The 27,248-nt window shown below is 48.2% G+C and overlaps 1 protein-coding gene across 2 annotated transcripts in view; it reads right to left on the reverse strand.

Annotated features, from left to right (window-relative positions):
- Positions 1 to 11,659, reverse strand: part of Mlxip (MLX interacting protein) — a 47,805-nt gene extending 36,146 nt beyond the window's left edge. For both annotated transcript variants that reach the window (XM_023720533.1, XM_023720535.1), the window contains exon 1: positions 11,125 to 11,659. In XM_023720533.1, coding sequence (XP_023576301.1) covers positions 11,125 to 11,537 — 413 coding nt within the window. In that variant the 5' untranslated portion in view covers positions 11,538 to 11,659. The remainder of the gene's footprint in view (positions 1 to 11,124) is intronic.
- Between the last annotated feature and the right edge of the window lie 15,589 nt (positions 11,660 to 27,248).

Raw genomic sequence — 27,248 nt, forward strand, 5'->3', positions numbered from 1 at the left:
ATCCTCTCTCTCCTCTTGGACTTCTTCCCATGGACGCCCGTCTGAGGGCTCTGGATTCAGTCATCTCGCTACATCCATCACGGTCATTTCCTGACTGTTACCCTGTAAGGAAGTTCCTGTCTGATTCTGTTAAGAGAGCCTTATTATCGGAAATGGAAAGTCAATACCCAGAGAAGAAAGGCCTTAGGGGTGCCCTCAAGGACAAATCTGTCAAGAACAGACAGAATGAGGGACATCATACAATGGAATGCCATTCTTGAGAAAGAATGAAGTACAGCACAGGCTACAGTGACTTGGACTGTGTTACGGCAAAGCCAAGTGCCAGACGCAACAGGCCACACAGTCAGTGATCCCACAGGGAAGAAATGCCCAGAAAAGGCAAAGCTGTGGAGCCAGATCAGTGGTTGTCTGGGGCAGGAACCAGGATTAAATGTAAAAGGCCATGAGGATTGTACAGAATGTCCTAAAACTGGATTTAGGATGGATTGTGATAATGACTGCCCAAATCAAATAATCACCAAGCTGGACACTTAAAGTGGCTGCATTCAGCTGGGAGCCAAGACACATGCACACCTGGAATGCCAGCGCTCTGGAAGGCTGAGGCAGGAGGCTGGCAAGTTCCGGCCCAGGCAAGGCAGTGTGGTGATTTAGCCAGACCCTATATCAACATAAAGAGCTGGGGATGTAGCTCATTGTGAAGGCCCTGGGCTCAGTCCCCAGTTATATACTTACACACACACACACACACACACACACACACACAAATTAAAAGAGCTTGCTATACAGCTGGAAATGTTACAATAACCCCCCAACTTATGAATATTCAAGTTGGGAACTTTCTCAGATACCAACAAACTTGCATCACGAACATTCATAGATTTGAATAAACTACAGAAGTAACTCACCTATCTGCTAGACATAGTCACAGCTGTGTCACTGTGTGCTCACTGTGCAGTGTGACAGTGTACATGTAGCCAAGGACCCGCTGTATTTCTGTGTCAAGTTTTTTATGCTTTACATTGTGCATCTGAGTCAAAGGTGCAGAAGACTCACTTGGACTTACGAGTGAACCTGACTTACAAGTGTTCTCCCAGAACAGATCTCATTCATAAACTGGGGCTTACTGTATCTAAAACAACAAGCTAATGTAATTATGTACTGCTTTAACAAGTCCTTAAAAGTGCCAGGCATGGTGGCAAACGCCTATGATCCCTATGCTTGGGAGGCTAAGGCAGGAGGGTTGCCACTTGTTCAAGGCCTGCCTGCACTACACAGCCACATGCTGTCTCAAGAAAAAAGAATTCATTTAAAGCACTCCACCTTAATAAATGACGGGGATTTATACATTTTAAAACTTTCTCTGGAGAGTCATTTGGAAATAGGCCAGGGGCCATATAAACACAGAAAGTGGATCTTTGGGCTATCTGAAAACCAGGTTAATTCCTCCTTCTACACAAGGGGCTCTTTTCTGCTTTGATGACCAGGTTTGTGTCACGGTTCGCAGGTCCTCACCCTACCCTGGGCTGCATAGGCCAGGTTCCAGTTGGCCAGGCCACAGGAGACAGGCCTAGGAGCTACCACCAGCACCAAGGATGAGTCCTGATTCCCAGCAGGGCCTAGCTCCACTGCCCTGCCCTCCACAGCACGCCATGCAGTGGCTCCAGCTACCTCCACCACAGCCGTGGCAGCTCCGTCTACCACTGGCATTTCGGCTCAGGCTGAAGTGTTAACTCTTTGGAAGGGGTTTCTGGCAGGACAACCTCCTCGCACCATCACATACAGTCCCTCAAGTTCTTCCCTGCACTTCCTGCCCCAAATCAGATGTGCTTCCCACCACAGCACAGGCTCCACCAGGCCCAGGACTCCACCCGGCATCAAGGAGGCTCAGTGCACAGGATGGGCACTGGGCCAGGCCAGCCAGACCAAAGCCACCACCAGCCTCGAGCACCACGGCCCATGGAGGTCAGCCGGCCAAACCTCCTTTCTGGAACGCCTGACCCCAAGCCTGAGAGGCTGAAGTAACTAACCAGCCAGCAAAGAGCATGAAGTTATGAGACGTGCATTAAGCAAGGTATGCAGGACAGACAGGGGTTGCTGGCAAGTTCAAGGCAGCTCCTACATACACAGGGTAGAGGGTAGAGACAGGAAAGAGCAGCAGGAAGGCACAGGAGCAAGGCTGTGAGACCAGCAGCCAGGACAAGCAGTGCAGCAGGGGCCGAGCTACCTCAGGGTGCAAGCGTAAGGCAAAGAGGGCGGTGCAGAACTCCTCTTGCGCTGTGGACCAGGCCCGAGTCAGCTCAGGTCACGCTGCAGCTCTTGGGTGCTGCAACTGGCAGGGCACGAGCGGTCTTCTTCCAGTCCTGATGATAACCTCACTGGTGGGCAAGCTTGCGCCAGAGGGTCCCACCACCTGCCGCTCAAACAGCTCAGTCTGAAACACAAGGCCCAGGGCCAGGAACTCTAACCACAGTGAACGTCCACCAGAAACTGGCTGTCTGGACAGCAAGTTTATACCCAAGAGTTGGGGAAAGGAGCTCACACTGAATTTTTCACTGCTATTATATGAATCTTTCAAATAAGTCAGTAGCTTTCTACAAATCCCATTATAGGTCACACCAGGCAGGGAACAGGGCTCAGTCCAACCACATACTTCCCCTGTGATGAGGGCCCACCTGTCACTGCAATCCCCTGCCCTGGGCCCTGCGCCCCGAGCACAACCTGGAACTCCAGTATGCGCTGCATGCTCAGCTCCGAAGATTTCCCAGGCAAGATCTTTGCTCGACCATCTTTCCTTGAGAAACTGCATGTGTGTATGTGTGTGTGTGTGTGTGCACCCGTGTGTGTATGTACTTGTATGGCACTGTACTGCACTGCAGTGGGAACTGAACCTACAGCTCTCACACTGAACCACATTTCCAGCCCTTTGAGACAGGAGCTTGCTAAACTGCCCAGACTAGATTGAAATTTGCAATCCTCCTTCCTCAGCCTATCAGCATATTGGAATTAGAGGCATAATCTGGAGTTTCTCCTAGTTTTCTATTGTTGCTAAAACAAATTACCATAAATTTAGTAATTCAGAATATAAATTTATTCAGTCAGGCGTGATGGTACACACCTGTAATCCCCATGCTCAGGAGGCAGAGACATCATTTACTAAGGCAGGAGGACCGTTGCAAATTTAAGGCCAACCTGGGCTACAAAGTGAGCTCAAGGCCAGCACGAATTGCATAGAAGATCCTGTCTCAAAAAGACAAAAAGAAAACAAAAATTATTATCTTTGAAGTTTTATTATCTTGTAGTTCTGGGAGTAGAAGTCAGAACTGGGCCTCACACGGCTAAACTCCAGATTGAACAACGATGCTTTCCTTCTTTTCTTTTCAAAAGTGGCTTATCGCTTTATTAAAATCTCCATGAAAGTTGAATTTATCTGATTTCTTCATTCAATTATTGAGAACTGTGTTATAATAGCTCAAAATGATTAATTTCTCTATTTTTCCTATAATTTGCTTCAGAAAATTTGCTTTTAGGAATTTTCATAGGTAAGTACAATTAGAAAATTTTGCATCTTTTTGATAAATTGAATCATTTTCTAAGTAAATGATGTCTCTTTGCATCAGCACTGCTGGTCTGTAGATGGACGATGGATTTCTACATGGGCCGGCTTAATGCCCTCCGGACTTGCCTGGGATTGCTCCTGACCTCCCATATGCACATTTTTCTTTCTTTCTTTTTTTTTAAAAATGTATTTAGGACAAGGCCTACAGAGTCTCAGTAGGTAGATTGGACTCGTTGTGATCCTCCTGTTTTCAGCCTCCCAAGAGCTGGGATTACAGGTGTGCGCCATCACACCCAGTCTCAATTGCTGGCTCAGTGCACCTCAGGGGTGGGGCCAGCACTGCACACCGGTGATGGAACCCCCGCCACTGTGCTCTGCCTACGCACGTGCTTTAGTCCACTGAGCTATCTGGCTGGCCACTGACATTTTTCTGTTGGGCAGCAGGAATACAGAAATATTTTTAAAATAGGCAGCTGTCTTTCCTTTTGAGTTAAATGTGTTTCTTGTATACAGCATATAGTTGGGTTTTGTTTCTCAATGCACTCTGCCAGTCTGCTTCTTTTGGTGATGAGTTCTGGCCATTTACACTGATGGTTATAACTCATATGTTTTGGCTTACCTTTGTCATGTTATTTTCCTGCTGTAGGTTCCCTACTTTCCCCCTCTGTTTAACTGCTTGCTATGTTTGGTGGTTCCTTTCTACTTTTATTTTTTATTTTTTTCTACTTTCTACTTTTTTATTTATTTATTTATTTTTGCCGAACTGGGGATTGAACTCAGGCCCTTGCACATGCCATCTCCCCGGCCCCTCTACTGTTGTTTTTGAAGTTGTGCTCATTTTTATCTCTTTCTAGAATATCTTTTAGTACTCTTTGTAGGGCTGGTTTGGTTGTCATGAATTTCTTCAGTTGTTCCTCATCATGGAAGTATTTTTATTTCCCCGTTAATTTTTTTAAAAATTGAATGTATTTTCTCCATTAATTTTTTTTTTAATTTAATTATTTATTTATTTAGTGTGTGTGTGTGTGTGGCCAGCTCAGCCCACCAGGGGGCGGGGCTGGCTGGCATGTGATGCTGGGGGATCCAACTGCGGTCCCTGTGCTTTGCTTGGCTTAGTTTGTTCTAAGTAGGTGCTTTAGACCACTGAGCCATCTCACCAGCCCTCTCCATTAATTTTGAAAGATAAGTTTTGCAGGGCACATCAATTTGGTTGGAAGTTGTTTTCTTTTGGGACCTAAAATACTTCACTCCAAGCTCTTCTGGACTTGATGATTTGTGTTGAGGAAATCTCCTGTGATTCTGATGGGCTTTCTATTACAGTCATATTTCTTTTCTCTACCAGCTTTTGATATTCTCTTCTGCTGAGTTTCTGGGATCTTCATTATGTGTCTGGGTGTAGATTTATTTTGGTTGTTGCTAATTGGAGTTCTATATGCTTCACTTACCTGTTAGACATCAGATTCTTTTCCCGTGTTTGTGAAATTTTCTGCTACTACTTCTGCAAATAATCCTTTTGTGTCATTTGTGTTGCCTCCTGCTGGTTTGTTGACACCTATCAGTCTTAAATTGTTTTTCTTTGCATCATCTTGCAGCTGTTGAATTGTTATTTCCTGGTTCTTTGTTATTTTTAAGAGATCTTTCCTTTCACAATGGCTAGCTATAATGCTGTCTTCAAGGTCTGAAAGTCTACTTCAGTTTCTACGAAGTGGTTTTACCAGTTTTTAGTGGAATTTTTAATTTCCTGGATATCTGTTTGAATTTGTTTCATGCACTCTAATTCTTTCCTGTATTGATCACTCAACGTGTCCATCATTTTTCTATGCTCCTTTATTTGTGTGTGTGTGTGTGTGTGTGGTACCAGGGATTAAACTTGGGACCTTGAGCTTTCCAGGTAAGCACTTATGCCACTGAGCTATGTCCCCAATGCTTCTCCTCTATTTTTCGTCTTCTTTATGCTTTCCTTCTAGAAGCTCTAGGAAAGCATGTGCATCCTTGCTTCTTTCAGTTTCTAGGTCACCCACATTCCTTGGCTCACAGCCCCTTCCTTCAGCTCCAGAGTCAGCAGTGTCAGGTCTTTCTACCATGATCTCTCAGGTTTTCTCTTCGATCCCCTGTTCCTGGAAGAACATTTGTGATCACGCTGGGCTCACTCAGGCCAAAATAATCTTCCTACCTAGTAAAAGCTTTTCCTGTTGTACACCTGCACCCCCAGAAACACAATCCATACACACTACCTTAAGCAGAACCAAATAGTCAAAATAAAGGTAGCTTCCAGTGTCCCTTTATAATTCTCTATGAACTACAGTCAAAACATACAGTTAACATTTAAATAAAATGTGCTGCAGTAAAAGACAAGTTGCCATGACTCCCCTTCAGAAACCTCTCCCTGGCTCCTAACACACCTATTGCATCATTCTGGACACCTACTACACAACTGACACCCTTGAGAAAAAGGACTTCTAGAACTGCTTGGCAAGTGGCAAGAACATGCAACAAGGTTGTCTGAAGCAAGGAGGAGGATTTGAGGGTGTTAATGACAACGTATCTCTTACTGTGATCATTTATTAAAAGTTTAAGTGTCACATACATTTGATCACACCTCAAATATTCCTTAACACTCAGTTTCTCTGTGTCACTGTGGGGCTCCTAGGAAGGTCACAAGTGAGTGCAGCAGGTGAGTCAGACACCACACAGGGCCCAGTCAGATGAGGCTGTGCCGTGCAGGGGGATGCGAGGTGCACTCACTCAGGAGGGTGAGAGCAGCACGTGCTTGAGAGCCGGACTTAAGGGTAGCAGGATGTCCCCAGGGGAGGGCAAGGGGAGCCACAGCTGCCCAAGGCCTTCTCTTTCCCCAGGAGTGGAGGTACTGACAGGTGGCTTCCTAGCACACGGTGAGGCTGCTGGGAGAAGACGAGGGAGGTGGCTGTTGAGCACAAGAGACTTCTCGGAAAAGTGGCCAACCTCAGAGACATAGCAAATTACCTTCTGAGCTCATGTTTGCTTTCCTTAATCTAAAAACCAAGTATTCCACCACCTCCACCCTGGAGTGTTATTGTGGGAGCTGCTTACGGTCAAAGAATCTACAGCACTGACGGAGAACCTTTGAGAGACTGAGTGCGAAACTGCAGCCCAAAACCCACTTATTTAACACAAACTGCCAACACTGCAATCAGACCTGAAGACTGAGGTTTTAGTTTACAAAAAACCCCTGCGTCAACATTTTTTGTCTTAAAAACACAGCGACACAGGTGCCGTACGCTCAGCACCGCTGCTCGGTTGGTGCGACTCTCCTTTCACCCTGGCAGCCTTTCCCTATCCTCCTCGCCCAGACGCTCCCGTTCTGCCAACACTTCCTCGCCCTTTTACCTGGCAGGCAGCTAACCAGTCAGCTCAGGTGTAAAATGGAAGTTTGGTCCTAGACAACCACAGGGGAGAAGACAAACACTGGTGCTGTTGACTGAACTGGAGACCTCTGGACTGAACTGCACCTCCAGGACTTTTTATTTTTTGAGACAGGGTCTCACTAAGTTGTACAGGCTGGGCTCGAGAACTGATACTCGCCAACGGGCACACTATCCCACCATTAACAACTAGCAAGAGGGTAAGTGAAGAACAACAGTTTATCTTTGGTATGGGAGTCAAAGAGTACACCTAGTCCCTTGTATGAACGAGGACATACAATGAGTTTACAATGAGTTACCACACCCATCATCAGAAGGTTCCTCTAGAGAAAACTTAGAATGTGAAGGGAACAGTGCTCCAAGCCTGTGGGCTTTGCTATCCCTCATGTCTGTCTGTACAGCCTCTGACCCGGAGGCACCGACAGACAGCTAGCGCACAGGGAACACATGTGGGGGTCACACCCGGACACTCATACCCCAGGCTACCTGCAGCTCCTCACTGAAGTCTCCTCAAACATCCTCTCAGGCGGAAAGCCACTTCCAGAAAACTCCCTTCTCCTTCTACCCTCTGGAACATTCACACTGCACCTCCCAGACAAGGGATTAATAAAAGGAGAGAATTGAAACCAAACTCAGTCACAGAAAGCTCCACATGAGATGTGCTCAGAATCTAGGTGGGAGGTGTACATGTGTGACATTCCTTAAAATGCTGAGAGGGCGGGCACCGTGAACCGTTCCACAGTGCACAGCTCCAATGCAGGCCTTGGAAGGACCAGGCAGGTCAACAGTGCTCCTACTAGCATGGTTCAGACAGGCAGCTGAGAGCTGCGCCCAATAAAAGAACCCAGCAGGTAGGGAGGCGCAGGCATAATTTTCAGGTTACAGATGGGAAACCTGGGACCCTGGCCACTGTCAACTAAACAAGGATGCAGGATTAAAATTCCACCATCCTCCCCTGAGACACTTAGTCGGAGAGACCTCCTGTTGCGTGTACTGTGCCAGGGACTACAGACACTCACAGACATGAGCTCAGCTAATCCGTGCTTCCACCCAAAGGGGCAAGGGGCATCTCAGTCACCCACCAGGAAGTAGCAGACAGCAGGAGGGCAGGAAAGCTAAGCCACAGGCTGCTCATCCCCTCACACACTGCCACAGCCACAGTTCGCCTTGGGAAAGACAAGCTCCTCCCTGCAGGCCGCTATGCTTGAGTACATTTGGCCCACAGACGGACTCCAGTGGAACCCCACCTGCACAGGAACCTCCCAGACAGACTGCTGAGCACAGTCCCCAGACACCTGGGCCCCCAGTCCAGGCAGGAATGAAAGCCTCTGCATATTCTGGAATAGCCCATGTTCAGGATCTTGATTCCAATTCTCCAGCCTGGGTAAAAAATAACCACAACTTCCTCTGCACTTGGTTCCTCCCCCAAGAGCTGTTGAACCTCATCTGGAAACAGCTGAGAGGCAGCAGTTAACAGGAAACCAAACCAAACCAAATCGGAAAAAAAAAAAAAAAAGGCAGCGCAGAGTGTACCAGGGAGGGTTAAGCAGCCAAAACCAAGAGGCCAGGGGACAGGAAGCTGAAGTTAGAAAGGACCAAGGCCAGAAACCGTCACACAGAGGAGGAGACCAGTTGGCCTTGCTCTCAGCACGAGCAGGAGCCCCAGGCAGGGCAGTGGCGAAGGCTCTCACCAGGCAGAGTGGGAAGTCAGCCGGGTTCTCAGGCTGGTCTTTCTCCCACAGCACCCAACCTGACTTCTCCAAAAGCCAGCGCGTGGTCGTGAGTTCAAACACTTTTCTCCAGCTGTCAGTCTGTACAGATTCCCTACTGCCAGCAAAACTCAGGCAAGGCCAACTCAGCCTCACACAGAGACAAAGCATCTCAGTGAGACCTCACTAGAAGGGGCCTTCAGTGGTAAAGGTAGGTGGCAGCAAACCCTCGGGAGAAGGGGCAGCAATAAAAGCAACACAGGCCACAGGGAGGCCAACAGCCAGGTAAGCTCGCACCAAACTAGTGGTGCATTTTGCAATCAAGAAAGTTGTCTGAGCAATGGACCGTTGCCAAAACATTTTTTAAAGAAATGGCAACAAAAAAAGTCATTAAGAAAATTCCCTGGTGGACTCAACAGGCCTTTAGGTTACCCAAACGAAAGGCAAAGGAGAGCTTGGTTTATTTTTCCTTTAGCAGAGCTTACTTAGGTGAGAGTTTTCTAGCCTGCAACTCCGGAGACTCCAGCATTCGATGCCCCCCCATGCAGAAGTTTATATTAAAGAAGAGGATTAAGTTCTCTTAATCAAGCACATTCCTGTCTTTCCCCTCTAGTTGTGTTTGAAAGGCTTTTTCACAGCAGAGTTTATGCTACAATCTAGTGCAGCCTGATGCCAAAGCAAGTGCTCACAATCCAAGACTGAAGGGCGCCCAGGCTGCAACCTCAGTGCCATTTGTCTTTTTAAAATCCGAACATCTTCACAGGCTTGATGCCAGCTTGGACTGGCAGGACCTGAGAACCAGGGTGGAGACTGCCCAACGTGCCACGTCAGGGACGCAGGAGGAATAGCTCCAGGGCTGTCGTGAGGGCAGACTTCAAAAGGGGAAATGGGTGAGGGGCGCACTTCAGGAACATAACAAAGGAACACGTTGACTGATCATTTATTCCACAGGGCAGAATGCCATCCAGAACCAAGTAGCCAGTCTTTTAAATCCAGATAAAGGTATAATGTTTTAACTTGGATTTAAATGAGCACCTCACTACTCTCCCAAAAAGGGGCCAGGGGAATATTCCTACTGTTCTTTAGACTGCAGCTGGAATCTCCCAGGACACTTCCTGGGCTGCCCCAAAATCAGAGCTCAGTAGTTAGGGTTTCAAGGATACTAATGCAAGAAGCCCCACTCAGCAGGGACCTCATCACCAGCTCTCTGAGGGCTGGACTTTCAGGCCACTGCAGCCAGTCCAAACAACTTTAGGGCTGAGGGAAAAGTCACCTGAAGCAAATACCTCACATATCCCTGGGGAAGGGAGAGAGCACAGAGAAGCTTAACCTCAAGGCCAGGGATTTCTGCTACTTAGAAAAAAAAGGGGTCTTGGCACAGCATACATGCCTGTAATCCCAGCATCCAGGAGGCTGAGGCAGGAAGATCACCAGGAGGTGAAGGCCAGCCTGGGCCACACAGGGAGTTCAAGGCCTGCCTAGACTATAGAAGAAGAAGAGCTTGTCTCAAAAATATAAAAATAGTAAGGGGGGGCGGGGGGAGAACACCTCTCATGTCAGAACCCAGAACTCCACTAAAGTATTAGGACAGTATCTGGGATGTCTGTCCTGGACACTGCCATGTTCCTTATATAACGTTTCAGGGCAGCCAGAAATCCCTCCAAGAGCCCCACTACCCTACCTCAGGGCCTTCCAATAAGTGGGTTGTGGGGAGCTCCAGTCTCTTGGCACAAGGTACAATGTGAAAAGTAGCTAACATTTTAATCCCTGCACCGTGGGAGGCTAAAGCAAGGCTGCCAGTTCCAGCCCAGCCAGAAAGTTCCAGCCCAAATGTAGCAATTTAGCGAGATAGTGTCTCCAAGTTAAAAATGCAACTTAAGAAGGGGTGGCTCTGTGGGAAAGTCATGGGTTCCATTCACAGTAAGGAGAAAGAAAAGTAGCTAACAATTATGGAGCACCTAACTCTCTGCCAGGCACTAAAATAAGCCTTCTACCTATCTCAGTCCATCCCCACAAGAGCCCCCTGGAGGCAGAGACTACTGTCATTCTCCCTAAAGGAGGAAGCAGGCTCCAAGATGTTACACAATCATGAAATAATGGAGACAGGGCCACAGACGGTCTGGGCAGGTGGTCTTACCCACCGCTGGGTACTGCACACTTGGGGAACGGGCAGACAGCGCCGAGTAACACAAGGTGCAGCCATATTAGCACCCTTTTCTTGTCGCAGATCTGTGGCCCCCAACCCCCAGGGGGCAGTCCCTGGATGGGGAGCGAGAAACCGGAAGAAGCAAAGCTCAGCTCCAGGAGACAGGCCAGGGCGGCGGCGCCTCTCGCATCTGGGGACCCCGACCCACACTGCCTCGCCACCGACCGCGCGAAGCCCGGGGGTCTCGGCGGCCCAACCCTCCGTTGTGTCAAAGGGAGACCCCCGTTGGGACGCGGTCCGGCCGGTTCCTACCTGTAGGCCAGGGTCATGCACTCGAAGAGCTTGGTGAGCGAGGCGTCGATGGACAGGTGGCAGGAGCTGGTCTTGCCGAAGCTGTAGGTCTGGCACGTCTGCTTGTTGACCGTGTCGAAATCGTAGCCCTTCTTGGGCGGGTGCTCGCGGTGCGGCGACGACACCATGAAGTGGCCGCTGTGGATGATCTGCTGGCGGCGCGGAGGCTCCTCACGGCCCGAGCCGGTCCGGGGCGGCAGCAGCGCGGCGCTCGCGTGGGCCCGGGCCGCGGGGGCCGAGCCGGAGGCGGGCGGCGGGGACGGCTCGTCTGTGTCCGAGTCGTCGTCGTCCTCCGGCACCGGCGGCTTGAGCAGCACCGAGCGGACCCGGCTGCGGGGCCGGCGAGGGGAGCACATGAAAACGTCGGTGGCCATGAGGAGACCCTGGCCGGGGCATCCCCCGGGGTCCGGGGAGACTCGGCAGCGCGAGGGTGAGGGGCGCCGGCCCGGCCCGGCCCGCGCGCGGACTATCCGCGGGCTCGCGGCAGCGCGGCAGGGGAGGGCGCCGGCCCCGGCGTGACGTCACTGGAGCACTCAGCCTATCGGATGCCCGCACCCGCCTCTTAAAGGTATAGGAAAAGTGCTACTTATTTAGGAGGACAAAAAAGAAAAAAAGGAGGCCACGCCTCCCTTCCCCGCCCCTAGCCACCGCCCCCTCCCCTCCGGGCGGACCCTGGAGCTGCGCGGGAAGTTGGCTGTGGGATTCAGCCCTCGCGGGTGTCTGGGTCCAGGGAAGGCGACGGCTGGCTTCGCCGCCGGGTCTACTTCGGGCTGGGGACACTGGCCCTTGGCCTGTTTGCGGGCGGGCGGGGCGGACCCTCCACGTGGTGGGTGGGGGTAGGGCTCCTCCCTTGTGGGCTGCTTTCTTCTGCCGCGTCCGGAACTGAGAGCTCAAAGCACCTTTCTGATTGTGTGGGATGGCGTGGCTGCTGTCCCCCATTACTTTTAATCAAGGCAAAGACTGGGTCATGGAATAAATACCTAAGGGATTTTCCGAGCGTGCGAAGCAGACCCAGGGCCTGCTCCTGCGCAGAGCCCGCCAGAGCCCAGTTGTCTGCTCCAGACGCTGCTGCTGCAGCGTGCAGTCCAGAGGTTGTCCCTGTGCCTTTGCAGTCTGACCAGCGCACCAGCTCCTAGATGATTCCAAAGGGAAAATTCTGAGCCAGTTTTCTTTTCTGTCAAAGGGGAACAATTCCTGCAACTTAGTACTCGAGCAAGGCCCTGGGTTCAATCCCTAGCAAGGATGTGGGGATCTGAACCCTAAGGAACAGCGAAGCAATGTATTGCCTGCATTACATTGGGGTAATGGGGCAGACTCCCCATTTCGGTCCAGGAAGTCCTAAAGTAGGGCGCATTGTGAAACACTTCATACTTAGCGTTCTAAATGTGAGCCAGGTGTTGCTGGGATAGCTAGGCCTGGCCCTCAGCTTCACAGAGTTAATAAACACACCAGGAATGGAAAGTTTAGAAAAAGAACCAGTCTTCAAGGCTATAAAACTAAGATAACACAGGAAGCACGTGAGAAGACAATGTAGTCAGCAGAGTTAGGCAGAAAAAAGATGGTTAAGATCCAGCATGGGGGAGGCTGAGGCAGGAGGATCACCATGGCCAGTATGAGTTAAATAGAGTTCAAGACTAGCCTGAACTGCGTAACAGGGCCCTGTATCCATGTTCCCAACTCCCTAAAACATACAGACCCCAATTAGGAATGTTCCCAGATGATAAGGGGTAAATTCCAGGAGGCCAGACATAAGGCTTGTGTAGTTGCTGAAGTAACCTATAGTTACTTTCACTCTAGTAGTACAGTGAAAATCACACTCCAAGGAGGAGACTCAGACGCTAATGAGATGTTTGTCTCATGAAGACATTGATAGTGAACAGGGTCGGTTGGGCTGGTGGTGCATGCCTGTAATACCAGCTCTCTGGGGCACTTCCAGGACTCTGGAGGACAGAGGCAGGATGGAAAAGTTCGAACCCAGCCAGGGCAATCAGCAAGACCCTGTCTTAGAATTTTAAAAGATGAAAGAAAGGAAAGGAAGGAAGGAAGGAAGGAAGGAAGGAAGGAAGGAAAAGAAAGAAAGTTTATTTGAAAGGGTTGGAGATGTAGCTCTGTATAGAAGCCCAGATTCAATCCTCAGTGCACCCCCAAAATAACCTTCTCTCAGCCTCTCTCCTATACACTCCTGCCCCTAATGGACCATTGCTTCCCTTGCGGTCACTACTTGAAATATTTTTGTTACTTCAACCAATGATCTCTAATTTTCTGAAAATAGTTATATCCTACAATCATCCATTTCAGACATCCTTTGCCTCTTTATTACTTTTTTGGCAGGGTGTGGGGACACAGGGTTTCACTATGGAGCCCAAGCTGGACTTGAACTCATGGCGACGCTCCTACCTCAGCCTCCTGAGCCAGCCACCTCTGTGAGACAGTGTAGTGGCCAGCGATCCTTTCCAGGCTCTCGCCATCCTGATCAGAGTACTGCGTGGAACAACTGGTACAGATAGGAATGCAGCATGTATTTAAGATTAATAAGAAAGAAGGCAGGAGACAAAGTGCTGAAGAAGCACAGTAAAGACACGCCCCGCGTGCAGCCCGGGCCACTGCAAGAACAAGAGGGCAGTGGCGACCAAGTCAATGGCATCGGTCCTTCTTTTCACGTCAGATCTGGGCTTGGGAAGCTGGGCAGCTGCTCTGCGCTTGCATCTCAGCTGTGAGTTGATGGCTCTCTGTGATTGACAGGTCGCGCTCTCATTTCCTCCCTCTCTGCTTCTCTTCCTTCCTCCTGCTAAGGATTTGAACCCAGGGCTCTCCCATGCTAGCAAGGCACCAGCTGTACCAGCGAGCGCCACTCCCAGCCCCTTCTTTTTAGTTTTTCTACTCTCTTTCCGGGACTTCTGTTAGACAATGAACTTGTTTCCTAACTCCCTCTCTCCTTCCTTTTTTTAGTGCTTGGGTGAAGACTCCCCATTTCCATTCTAGACACTCTATGACACCTTTGGAAGGGCTCCGTTCCAGGCCCCACTCCCCAGGCACCGAGCCGCTGAAGCCCAGATCCTCCATATAAAATATCAGAGTATCTGCCTAGAGCATACACACATCCTCCTGTAGTCACTTATTCCCAGGTGACTCATAATACCTAAGACAATTTAAATATGTGTAAAAATTGTTTGGGGAATAATGCCCCCATGTCTGTAGTGCCCACTGCAGATGCAGGGTCTTTTCTCAATATTTTTAGTCAGAGGTCGGTTGAATCCTAGCATGCAAAACCCACAGATGCCCACCTGTTCAAGGCCAGCCTGGGCTACATGGTGAGCTGAAGGCCCGCCTGACTTAGAGAGCAAGACCCTGTCTCAAAACAAAACAAAACTTTCTCAGAGCTTTCCCTTCTGTTGTGATCTCTCCTTTTTCCTCCCTTCTCTGAGGGAGTTAGCTGCTCCGGTTTCATGGTTACAGTGTCATCTCCTATCTCTCCTAAAATCTGTTGGTTTATTAGATGATGTCTTTGCTGCCTGCCTGTGTGGTGGTTTTGTTTGTGTTTTTCTCCCTTTGGGGTCTATTTTGAACTGGTCACCGTGGAAGCGCTGCCGAAGCCTGGGAAGGAGCCTGAGGAGGGAGCCAGGCTCTGGGACTATGAGCCAGGAGGATGGCTTAAGCTCAGGAGAGGCAACAGGACAAAACTGGGTCTCATGGGCTGGGGAGATAGCTCAGTGGTCTAAGCACCTGCCTGGAAAGCACAAGGACCCACATTTGGTCCCTGGTACTACATGCCGGCCCTGGAACTCGGGGAGCACTATGCGGGTGCCACCAAAACCAGGCAGGGTGGTGCACGCCTGTAATTCCAGCACGGGGCAGGCTAAGACAGGAGGAGCACTATGAGTCCAAGCTGTGTAGTGAGACCCTATACCAAATAAATAAATAAAGTTCTCAGTAAATGAATCCCTAAGCCAGGTTTTTATGATTTGTGTCTGGCTGTCCCCCCAAAGCCTCATACAGTCATGGGGGGAACCATCTATTCACAGGTTGATGAATCTAGAGTTTGTGGTTGATTCAAGGTCCAATGCTAGGATTGTGGGTGTGAGGGCTACATCTGCCCTAGGACAGGTAACCTGCATACCTGCGAGGGACAAAAAGAGTCTTGTCCTCTCTCTTCTGAGCTTATTGCTTTCGGTGTCCTCCACCACCAGGAACAGTTGCTCCTCTGCGGAGCCGCCTTGCCTTAGAGCCGGCTGGTCATACTGAAACCTCTACACACTGTGAGCTAAATAAACCTTTCCTCCTGAAGCCTCGGGCCTTGGGCGTTCTGTCTCACAACAAGAGAAAAGTAACTAAGACAGGTGTAGGGGCGTATGCCTACAACCCCAGAACTGGGGAGGCTGAGGCAAGAGGGTCTTGAGTGTGGAGCCAGCCTGGATTACATAGAAAGACCTATCCCAAAATACATGTGAAATAAATAAATGAAATCTTTCAATAAGTGGCCTTGAGTCTAGCTGCTGCTGCTGCTGCTGCTGCTGCTGCTTCTTCTTCTTCTTCTTCTTCTTCTTCTTCTTCTTCTTCTTCTTCTTCCTCCTCCTCCTCCTTTTCTTCTCCTTTTCTCCTCCTCCTCCTCCTCCCCCTCCTCCTCCTCTTCCTCCTCCTCTTCTTTTTCCTTCTTCCTTGGAAATGGTGGTGCTGAAAATTGAACCCAGGGTCTTTACACTGAGCTCCATTCCCAGACTTTTTCCTTTCTTCTTTCTTAAATGTAGCAACAAAGTCTTGCTAAGTTGCCTAGGCTGGCCTTGAATTGCTTCGGCCTCCCAAGTGCTGAGATTATAGGCATGCAGTACCAGGCCAGCGGCCGAGCAGCATTTCATTTCATGAATGTGCTATAGTTTGTTTTTCTTCTCACCAGTGAAAAGGCATTTCAGTTGTTTTCAGGTGGGAGTGATTTTTTTTTAAATATTTATTTATTTATTTAGTGTGTGTGTGTGTGTGTGTGTGTGTGTGTGTGTGTGTGGCCTGCTCAGCCCACCAGGGGGTGGGGCTGGCTGACATGTGGTGCTGGGGGATTGAACCGCGGTCCCTGTGCTTTTCTTAGCTTAGCTTGTTCTAAGTAGGTGCTTTAGACCACTGAGCCATCTCACCAGCCCCAGGTGGGAGTGATTATAAATTAGGCCTCTATAAACATCCATATCCAGGTTTTTTATTCAGTTTTATTACTTGGGAGTAGAACAGCTAGGGCCAGTATAATCATATGTTTAAGTTTATAAGAGATCCAAAAACTTTTTTGTTTTAAGAGACAGGCCCTGTGGTCAGGTGGTGGCACATGCCTATAATCCCAGCATTCTAGGAGGCTGAGGCAGGAGGATCCAGACCAGTTTTGGCAATTTAGCAATTTAGTGAGGCCTTGCTTCAAAATAAAAAAATAAAAAAGGGCTGGGATATAGTATAAACAGAAGGCCCTGGGTTCAGTCCCAGAAAGGAAGAAGGGGGTGAGGAGAGACAGGATCTTACTAGGTTGTTAAGGCTGACCCCCAGGCCTGGACTCAGGCTCCTCCTGCCCCAACCTCCCTAGTAGCTGGACCATAGGCACAGGCCATCAAGCCCGACTCAAGTCTGCTGAACTCTTTCGCTGATGTGGCCGTGAACTTTGTGTTCCCGCTGGCTGTGTGTGAAAACCTGAATCGCTCTACATCCTCAGCCATACCCAGCAACGTCACTGTCCCTGTCACACACCACTGGCCCCAGCCCCAGGCCTTTTTTGTTATTTATTTGGAGAAAGGGTGGGTCTCAATAAGTTGTTTAGCTGTGGGGACATAGCTCAGCGGCACAGCACCTGTCTGGCAAGTGCAAACTTGTGGGAAAAAAATCAGGGGGGCAGCTTGTGCATCTGGGACACCCCAAAGTTAGAGCTTTTCTTAGGAAAAGAAAAGCTACCCGCGGTGGCTCTGCAGCTGTCATCATGCCACAGAATGAATATATTGGATTACAGCATAAATGCTATGGGTAGCGCTTGGATTACCATGAGAAAAAGAGAAAGAAGAAAAGTCAAGAGGCTCATGAACATTCAAAGATGGCAAAAAAATGATTGGCCTGAAGGCTGAGCTCTACCACAAACAGCGCCATGCCAAGAAAATACAAGTGAAGAAGACTATCAAGATGTATGAAAAGAGAAACACCAAACAAAAGAATGATGAAAAGACCCACAAGGAGCAGGACCTGCCTACCTGCTGGACAGAGAGGGACAGCCTCGTGCAAAAGTACTTTCCAACATGATTAAACAAAAACGAAAAGAAAAAGTGGGAAAATGGGAAGTTCCTCTGCCCAAAGTTTGTGCCCGAGGAGAAACGGAAGTATTAAAAGTTATTCGAACTGGAAAGAGAAAAGAGAAGGCCTGGAAGAGGATGGTTGCTAAAGTCTGCTCTGTTGGAGATGGCTTTACGAGAAAACCACCTAAGTATGAAAGATCCATTAGGCCAAGGGGCTTACGTTTTAAGAAGGCCCATGTAACAACACATCCTGAACCGAAAGCCACCTTTTGCCTACCAATACTTGGTGTGGAGAAGAATCCTTCCTCGCCACTGTATACGACTTTGGGTGTGATTACCACAGGAACAGTGATTGAGGAGAACGTGAGCGAGTTGGGCCTTGTGACGCAAGGGGGCAAGGTGATCTGGGGTAAATATGCCCCGGCGACCAGCAATCCTGCAAAGGATGATGCATCAGTGCCGTCTTACTAGCTTGACAGATGTTTCAGACAGTGACTTCTCACACTCACTGAAGACTACAGACCAATCAGGAAAACCATAACTGGAACACTGCTGAAGAACTCTCACGCCTACATTCATCAAGAAAACTATTTATTAAATTGTAAAAACATTGAAATGGCCCAGTTTTACAAATTGGTCTTTTATTAGGGGTCTGCTAAGGGCTTATGTGTTAGTGAGACTGCACCATTTGAAAAAGTAAATCTAAGTCTTTGCATTAAAGAGCGGGCGCTCAGCAACACAGGTCTCTCATTCCTAAAAAGCCACCAGTATTTAAAGTCAGTGCATATAAGAAGGTTATATATTAGGTGTGCGTCTCAAGTTTTGTGATCTGAATCAAATGGTCATGGCTTGAAAAAAAAAAAAATCAGTAAACTGCCTAAGCTGGGCGCAGTAGCACATGCCTGCAATCCCAGTGCTCAGAAGGCTGAGGCAGGAGGATCTTGTGAGTGTGAGACCAGCCTGGGCTACAAAGTGAGCTCAAGGCCAGCTTGAATTGCATAGTGAGCCCCAGTCTCAAAAGGACCAAAAAAAAAAAAAAAAAAAGTTGCTTAAGCGGAACTTAAACTTGAGATCCTCCTGCCTTAGCTTCCAAAAGTTCTGGGATTACAGGAATGGCCCGTGCTGGACATGCTCAGTCTTTTCAGCCCTCCTATTGGGAGGTCCCCATATCCCACTGAGGTTTTAACTTGCATTTCCTAAAGGCTGGTCATGGTCAATAGCCTACATGTGCTCTTTGTGTTTTGTTGATTTTTTTTTTTTAATTCAACGATGGTTGTTACATTGCATATTGTTGTCTTCAAAGTAATTGTTCAGATTACCAGATGTAAGCACATAAAATTGGTCAAAAAATTAAGCATTAACCATTCCTTTCAATAAACCAATAGAAGGGGCTGGTGAGATGGCTCAGTGGTCTAAAGCACCTACTTAGAACAAGCTTAGCAAAGCACAGGGACCGCGGTTCAATCCCCCAGCACCACATGCCAGCCAGCCCTGCCCCCTGGTGGGCTGAGCTGGCCACACACACACACACACACACAAATAAAAATAATTAAAAAAATAAATAAATAAACCAAGGTCCCAAGTTCAATCCCCGGTACTAGAAAAAAAAAACTAGTAGCACAATTACCTTAGCTAATACATAGTTCCCTTCCTTCCTTCTATCTTTGCTCCTTTCCCTCATCCCAGTGCTTCATGTGCCTTTTGCCTTCCTTTTGTTTTGAGACAGGATCTGAGCGTCCTACCTCAGCCTCCCGCATGCTGGAATCACACCCGCGTGCCACCACGCCTGGCTACGGTTAATACTCTGACGTAATGTCTAAAAAAAAAATTTTTTTTTGCCTAATTTGGGATTAATAAAGATTTTCTTCTATATTTCCCCCCTAAAAATATCTCTTTATCCAGGCGTGGTGTTTCACATCTGTAATCCCAGCCGGCACTTGGGAGGCTGAGGTGGGACTGCTTCGATTCAAGGCTAGCCTGAACTACATAGTGAGACCCTGTCTACAAAAATGAAAAGAGGTGCCAGCCAAATAGCTCAGCGGATTAAAGCACCTGCAAGCAGGTGCAGAGGCCAGAGATTCAATCCCCGTGCTGGCCATGGCCTCACCCCTGGGGCGCACTGAGAGGGCAACTGAGGCTGGCCGTGGTGGCGTACATCTGTAATCCCAGCTCTTGGGAGGCTGTAAGCAGGTGGATCACTAGGGAGTCCGATCTAGTAGTGAGACCCTGAACACCCTGTAGACCCTTCCCTAAAATACAGTAAATAAATAAATAAATAAATAAATAAATAAATAGAATTTTGGTCTTAGTGTTACATTTTGGCCTGTAGTCCCTTTTGAGTGATTCTGTGATATGCCCCAAGGCAGGGGACCCTGCACACATACCCAGCTAGTCCAGCATTGTTTGGTGAATGTGTGTGATTACTACCAACAGCCTCATCATTTCTGGGGTTCTGGGGTAGGAGATATCCTGACCCCACTTTACAACTGAGCCACCTGCCCCGCACACCCCTCAAGCCCCCCAGCCGAGGCATCTTGCAGGTTTTTTGCCGCCAGACGGTTTGGCTACTGACCTCCTTACCTCGCCTCTCCCTCCCTGAAATCGTAAAAGGGCGGGGTGGCCACACGGTCTGGCCATGTTGCTTTGAAAATAAACAAGCGCGGAAACTGAAAGGCCAGCACCACCTCTGGGGACAGCTCAGGCCAGAGTTCAGGGCCGGTGCATCCGCCGCGCGTGGCTCCCAGCCCGGCAGGCAGCAGGTCGGATGTGCAAAGCCAAACAGGATCTGGATTGCTTCAAATGTCGCCTCTGGAGAGAGCACCTCACAGTCAGGGACGGCTGGAACAGTCGGCACAGCCTAACAGCCACAGCGTCTCCACTCTCGGGGGGTGGGGGTGGGGGCGATGGTCACCCCCATGTCACACACGGAAAAGGGAGGAAGGTAGCAAATAATGGACAAGTGTGATTTATTGATTTATTTATTTATTTTATTTTTGAAAGAACCGGGGATTGAACTCAGGCCCTTGTGCTTGCCAGGGAAGCACTTATTCCACTGAGCCATCTCCCCGGCCCCAAAATGACATCACGTATGCAGTTGTATTCCTTTTTTTTTTTTTTGCAGAACCGCGAATTGAACTCAGGCCCTTGCGCTTGCCAGGGAAGTGCTTATTCCACTGAGCCATCTCCCCGACCCGACAAGTGTGATTTAGGATTTTGAAGGTTCTTTGTTTTTTAGACAGGCTCTCGCTAAGCGATTAAATTCAGCAAGCTGAGGCTCAGACTTGCGATCCTCCTGCCTCAGTCTCCCAGAGTGCTGGGATTTGCCATGCTGGCCCCGCCCCCGGGGCGCGCTGAGACAGCAATTGAGACTGGGAGTGGTGGCTCGAGCCTGTAATCCCAGCTCTTGGGAGGCTGTAAACAGGCGGATCACTATGAGTCCGATCTAGTAGTGAGACCCTAAACACCCTGTAGACCCTTCCCTAAAGTACAGAAAATAAATAAATAAATGCCCCCACCAGCAGGATAGCTCGATGGAGATGTGATTTACGTCATCGTCAGCTTACCCAGGGCAAGTGTATGATTGGACGGGCTTCATGACGACTAGGGTGTATGTCGTCACCCTTGCTGCCTGGGTTCAGACAGTCATCACCCAGAAACTTGCCTTGTGCCTCTTGGGAATCAAACCCTGTTTCTGTCCCAAGGCAACCTGGGTGCTGCTTTATGTCTCCAGCATTTGGCTCTTTCTAGAAATCTCATAGAAATGGAATCATACAGTCTTAAGTTTTTCCTTGTGACCACAGGGCATTGGTTCCAGGAGACTCTGTGGATATCAACATTTTGTTTTTGAGATGATCTCCTTATGTAGTCCAGGCTGGCCTCGAACTCATTATGTAGGGCAAGCTGGTCTCAAACTTGGTGTGATCCTCCTGCCTTAGCCTCCTGAGTTCTAGGATTGACTATCAACTTCATTGATAGTCAATGAAGTTTCTTGATAGTCAATTTCTTCATCCCCCAAACGCCAGGGAGATAGCTCAGCAATATAAATGCTTGCCTGGCAAGCACAAGGTCCCAAGTTCTATCCCTGGTGCCACAAACAAACAAACAAACAAACACTTTGCTGACTCCAGCGGCCCCATCCCTTACTTTTTGATTGTAAATGTGTACTTTAGAGTAATAGTAGCCAGCTGTATATATCTCAGTACCTTTCCCTGAGAAACACAGGAAACAATTTGTGTTTCCTTAGTTGGTATAATGCAGGCAAAGTGTGCGTACAAGTGCAATGAGATATTTGCCCACCTTATGCAGCATGTAACATTTGTAAACATTTGTTTTGCAAATGTTTACTTGAGCATCACTGGAGAGGGTCCAGTAGACCCACCCTACTCCAGGATTTGTTTTTTAAAAAAGTTTTTTCCTTTTTTAGTTTTTCTGGCAGGAGTAGCTTAATTCAGTAAAATGGCACATTGAAAACCAGATTTGTAAATTTTGGAGGAGGTCAAAAGTCAATCTTCAGATTGTTCAGGCATGGATGTTAAAAATAATCCATTATGATAAAATACACGCTTTCCTTACAGACAAGTGGTGTGGGTGGAGGACAGTGATGATGATTTGACACCGGCCATGTGAACCAAAGTTCCTGCTACAGTGAAAAGGAGCAAAAATCTACTGATACAGACCCAGGGAATGCAGATGCCCCTGACTGAGAGAAGTAAACAGCCGTGTGAGTACACATTTGACTAGTTAACACGTGTGAAATGGCCACACAAGCAAATAGAACCAGCCAATATTAGAACTAGGCCTGAAAATACAGTGAAGGTCTTGGCACAAATGAAAGGTACTGGTGGAGTGTCAGCACTGCGGTTCAGTGTTAGAAACTAACAGATGACATCCCGCAAGGTGCTGGGCAGCGCACCAAGGCTGAGATGCAAGTGAAGCGCTGTATACGCACTGACAGCCGCATTCAAAATGTTTTTCTCTGACACCTCACTAGGTGAACTGAGAGCACTTGTGGGTCTGTTGTCCTTAGCAGAGAATTGTCTTAGGGATCACAGGAACATAAAAGACTTACGGAAAAGCAGTAGGTCACAGTAGGGCATAAGCCAGGCCTGGGGGCGCACACCTGTGATCCCAGCATTCAGGAGGCTGAGGCAGGAGGACTATTGTGAGTTCCAGGCCAGCCTGGGCTACAAAGTGAGCTTGAGGCCAGTCTAAACTGCATAGCGAGACCCTATCTCTAAAAGACCAAAAATAAAAAGAACTATATGGCATAAATAGTTATGTTCTTATAGATGCAAAGACTTACACTTTTAATTTAGTCATGTATTCCAGAACTCAACCACCAGGTCCCTATTGGTACAGTAAGTATTTTTGTTTGTTTGTTTGTTTGTTTTTGGCAGAACTGGGGTTTGAACTCAGGCCCTTGCACTTGCTAGGGAAGTACTTATTCTAATGAGCCATTTCCCTGGCCCCTTGGTATAGTAAATAAACCAAATGATATTGTAAACTTGTTGCTCCCATCTCCCAAATTAATTGGAATGTGACATTCAACAATTGGCTTACAGATTTCCAGTTAATGTTACATTTGATAACAGACCACAAGTTGACCCATGCAGGAATTGTACGTTGGAACAAACCAGAAATTCCAAATGAAATGTTACAACTTCAAAGTGGAGAATTGTGTAGTACAGTCTTTGGATTTCAGAGAGATAAAACATTGGCCTCCTAAATGGCAAAGAAAAACAAACTAGTTGTGGTGAATTAATTAATGGGCAACTTGCAATGCCCAGCTGAACTGAGTTAGCACGGTGCTGGGTGCGGAGGGTCCACCTGAGGATGGTGGTTAACAGCATAAAAGGAGAAATGGAGGGAACGTGGTGTGGTGTTGATTGGGAGGCTTGCCACATTGGTTTTCCTGGTATGACTCAGCTGCTCTTAGCCCTGGAGGAGCTTGGGATCTCCCTGTCACTGAGGGTGGCTGTGATTCTTTTGAGGGGAGCTCTGGTCCTTGGACCTGGAGTGTCGCTTCCTGGCTCAGGTGCAGAGCCCTCAGCCTGCTGGTGCAGACTTCCTAGCTTCCACTGCTGACCTTCGGGCCTTCCCAGTGAGATCCTTCATACAGACGTGCGTCAGGCACTGCGGTGGGCCCTAGACCTCCAGCTGGACTCATGGAGGACATTGCCATGGGCTCTAGACCTCTAGCTGGATTTGTGCAGGACATTGCCATGGGATCCAGGCACTCAGCTGGGTTCTTTGGGTCTTTAGTGTATGGACAGGTCTCTGGTAGTCCTCCACATTTGACTTTTTGGATGAATGTTGTAAAATAATCCTCTAAATTATGTATCTTGGTTTTAATCTATTCCCTTGCAAACCCTGAATATAACACTGCTATTGCTGATGACAACGTTTCACCATGATGGAAATATTGGATAGGGAAACCTGGACAAGGTGGAAGCCTGAGATGGAAATTTTCTACAACAAAACCAAAGGCAGAGTAGACACTGTTGATGAGATACGCAGCAAGGACGCTGTCACTTGAAACACAAAGCATTCACCGGTGATTGTTTTACTTGATCCTAAACATATATGGCATAGTTTGGGAGTTTACAAGAAAATAACAAGTGCAAAATAGCACAGAGAAGTTGGGTGTGGTGACACATACCTGTACTCCCAACCCTCAGGAGGCTGAGACAGGATCATTGTGAGTTCAAGACCAGCCTGAACTGCATAGTGAGACCCTGTCCCAAAAAGACAAAAAAACCCAACAAAAACAAAAACAAACAGCCCAGCCAAATAGCTCAGAGGATTAAAGTGCCTGCAAGCAGGCAAAGGGGCCCAGGGTTCGATCCCCAGACCTGCAGTGCAGGCCCTGCCTCCAGGGTGTGCTGAGACAGCAACTGAGACTGGGCATGGTGGCGTGCATCTGTAATCCCAGCTCTTGGAAAGCTGTAAACAGGCAGATCACTATGAATCTGATCTAATACTGAGACCCTGAATACCCTGTAGGCCCTTCCCTAAAATACAAAAACAAACAAACAAACAAACAAACAACAGAATAGTATAGAGAAAAAAATTTTAGGGGACTAGGGCTGGAGCTACTGAGAAATCATTCATAACAGAGGAAAAACAAAGTTTTCTGCCTAAAGAACTGTGCAAAAATATTGTGGAGTACACTGGTGACCTGACAGGGGAAGAGGTACACGCAGCATCACCAAAACCTACTACAACAACAAGAAAGCAAACATGTTGCCACCTGTGCTCTATAGGAAAGTACAGAAAGACAGAACACAGGCGCGACCAGCGTAAGCAACGTTGCGTACAGAACATGCTGTTGTCGTGCGTGAAGACTGCCTTGCGTGTGACGGTTGAAAGCAGACTTTTCTGTGTGCTGGGCCTCGTTTGTGCTTACGCCGTAGTTCACAGAGGTGTTTATTTCTCATGTTATCTTTTGGGTTTTGGAAGCAAGAACACAGCTGATGAGAAAATGTTGGTGTCGCTCCTACGTCCTCATTACATACTTGACATTTTATTATTTTCCTGCCAAGTGCACATTACACAGTCCAGGAAGAAGCTCCTGACAAAACTGGAAGAGAGGTGACAAGACTGCCCCATAGGAAAGGAAAGCTAAGCACACGCGCTGTCCGTACAAGACGTGTGCATGGAACATGTAGGTGTCGTGTGTGAAGGCTCCCGAGGGTGTGACACTTGAAGTAAAGATTCTTTCTTTCTTTTTTTAAATTTTATTTAGTACAGGTTCTACAGGGTCTACAGGGTCCCACTACGCAGATGGGACTCGTAGTGATCCTCCTGTTTTCAGCCTCCCAAGCGCTGGGATTACAGGCCTGCGCCAGCACGCCCCGTCTCATCTCAGTGCACCAGGGGAGGGGCAGGCATGGCCAGCCCAGGATGGAACCCCAGTTCCTGCACCTGCCTAAGCAGGCGCTTTAGTCCTGCGAGTCATCTGGCCAGCCCTTGAAGTAAGGATTACTTCTTTGTAGAGCACTCTTGGTATTTTCACTGAAGTTCACGTAAGACTTCATTCGCGCTGTTCTTTTTTAGACTTAGTACGCCAGCAAAGTTGACGTTGAAGATTTTTATTTTTTTCCAAACAATAAATGTTAAAACTTCAATATTTTATTTTCAGGATTTTTTCCTGTATTATACTCATCATTTAATATAAAAAACTCATAAAATTAAAAATTCACCAATAGAAATATTTTGAAGGAAAAAAAGATAAATATTATAAAGAATAAATGTGAATCTGTTCGACCCATCTTTCTTCACTTTGATGGCAAAATTAATCTTACACTATAAGCGCTTGCCTGGCCCTGAGTTCAATCCCCAGTTCCACAAAAACCAAAAAAAAAAAAAAAAAAAAAAATTAATCTTAAGCTTTTTTTTTTTTTTTTTTTTGAGACAGGTCTCACCATGCAGTTTAGTCTGGCCTTAAACTTGAAGTGATCCTCCTGTCTCAGCCTCCCAAGTGCTGGCAGTCCAGGCATACGCCACTCTGCCCGGCTCTTCTTAGCTCTTAAGTATGTTCAGATCCCTAAAATTGATCCCATGGATCTTTGGGCTCTGCATCCTCAGAAGTGGAGGGCAGGCTGTATGCGGTGGCAGTGGGACTGGGAGCCAGGACCCTACAGGACAGCAAATCACCTTCCCTAGAGACTGCTGCCTAACTGTGAACCTAGGAGGGATCAGGTCTTTACACCCCAGTTTTCATTTTCAAAACTGAGACTGCGCTGGGCGTGGTGGCACACACCTGTGATCCCAGCTCCCTGGCAGCTGAGGCAGGAGGATTGCCATGAATTCAAAGCCAGTCTGAGCTACATAGCAAGACTCTGTCTCAAAAGAAGGAGAAGGAGGAGAAGGAGGAGATGGAGATGGAAGAGGAAGAGATGAAAGAGGAGGAGGAGGAAGAGGAGGAGGAGAAGAAGAAGAAGGAGGAGGAGGAGAAGCTGAGCCCAGTGTGTTAGTACCACTGTACAGCACTTGCCTGGCATGCACAAGGTCCTGGCCTCTGTCCCCAGTGCAGCAAAAAGAAAGAAGGTACCAATTTGATTTGAAACTGTCTCATTGCTATTTGTTTCTCAATAAAATTATGGGAAAAAAAGAAAAAGACGAAAGAAGGAAGGAAGGAAGGAAGGAAGGAAGGAAGGAAGGAAGGAAGGAAGGAAGGAACCGGCTAAATAGCTCAGAGGATTAAAGCACCTGCAAACAGGCAGGGGGGCCAGAGGGTCGGGCCTGCCTGCCTGCCATACCGGCCCCGCCCCCGGGGCACGCTGAGAGCAATTGAGACTGGGCGTGGTAGTGCTGGCCTATAATCCCAGCGCTTGGGAGGTTGTAAACAGGCACATCACTAGGAGTCCGATCTAGTAGTAAGATTCTGAACACCCTGTAGACCCTTTCCTAAAATACAAAAAAAAAAAAAAAAAAAAAAAAAAAAAAAGGAAGAATGGAAAATAAAATTCAATGAGTTACACGCTTACATGTTGTCAAAAATTTCAGAAAAGGGGCTGGGGAGATAGCTCAGCAATCTAAGTGTCTGCCTGGCAAGCGCAAGGACGTAGGTTCAATTGCTGGTACCATATTCTATGCCGGCTCCGTGCCAAGCTGGCCACCAAAACTGGGTGTGGTGGCGCATGCCTGTAATCCCAGCACTTGTAACACACAGCTGAACTAAACCAGGATGGTGCTGGGTGTGAGCGGTCCACCTGAGTGTTGTCGCTGGCATAAGAGGCAGAACTGGAGAGGAAGAGGGAGGCTGCTAGGGAAGCTGGGGAGCTGCTGGCTCTCTTGGAGCCAGAGTCCTGCTGGCTTTCCTGATGAACTCGGCTG

The sequence above is a fragment of the Octodon degus genome, unplaced genomic scaffold, assembly GCF_000260255.1.
Source record: "Octodon degus isolate 3935 unplaced genomic scaffold, OctDeg1.0 scaffold00076, whole genome shotgun sequence".
Taxonomy (NCBI): Eukaryota; Metazoa; Chordata; class Mammalia; order Rodentia; family Octodontidae; genus Octodon; species Octodon degus.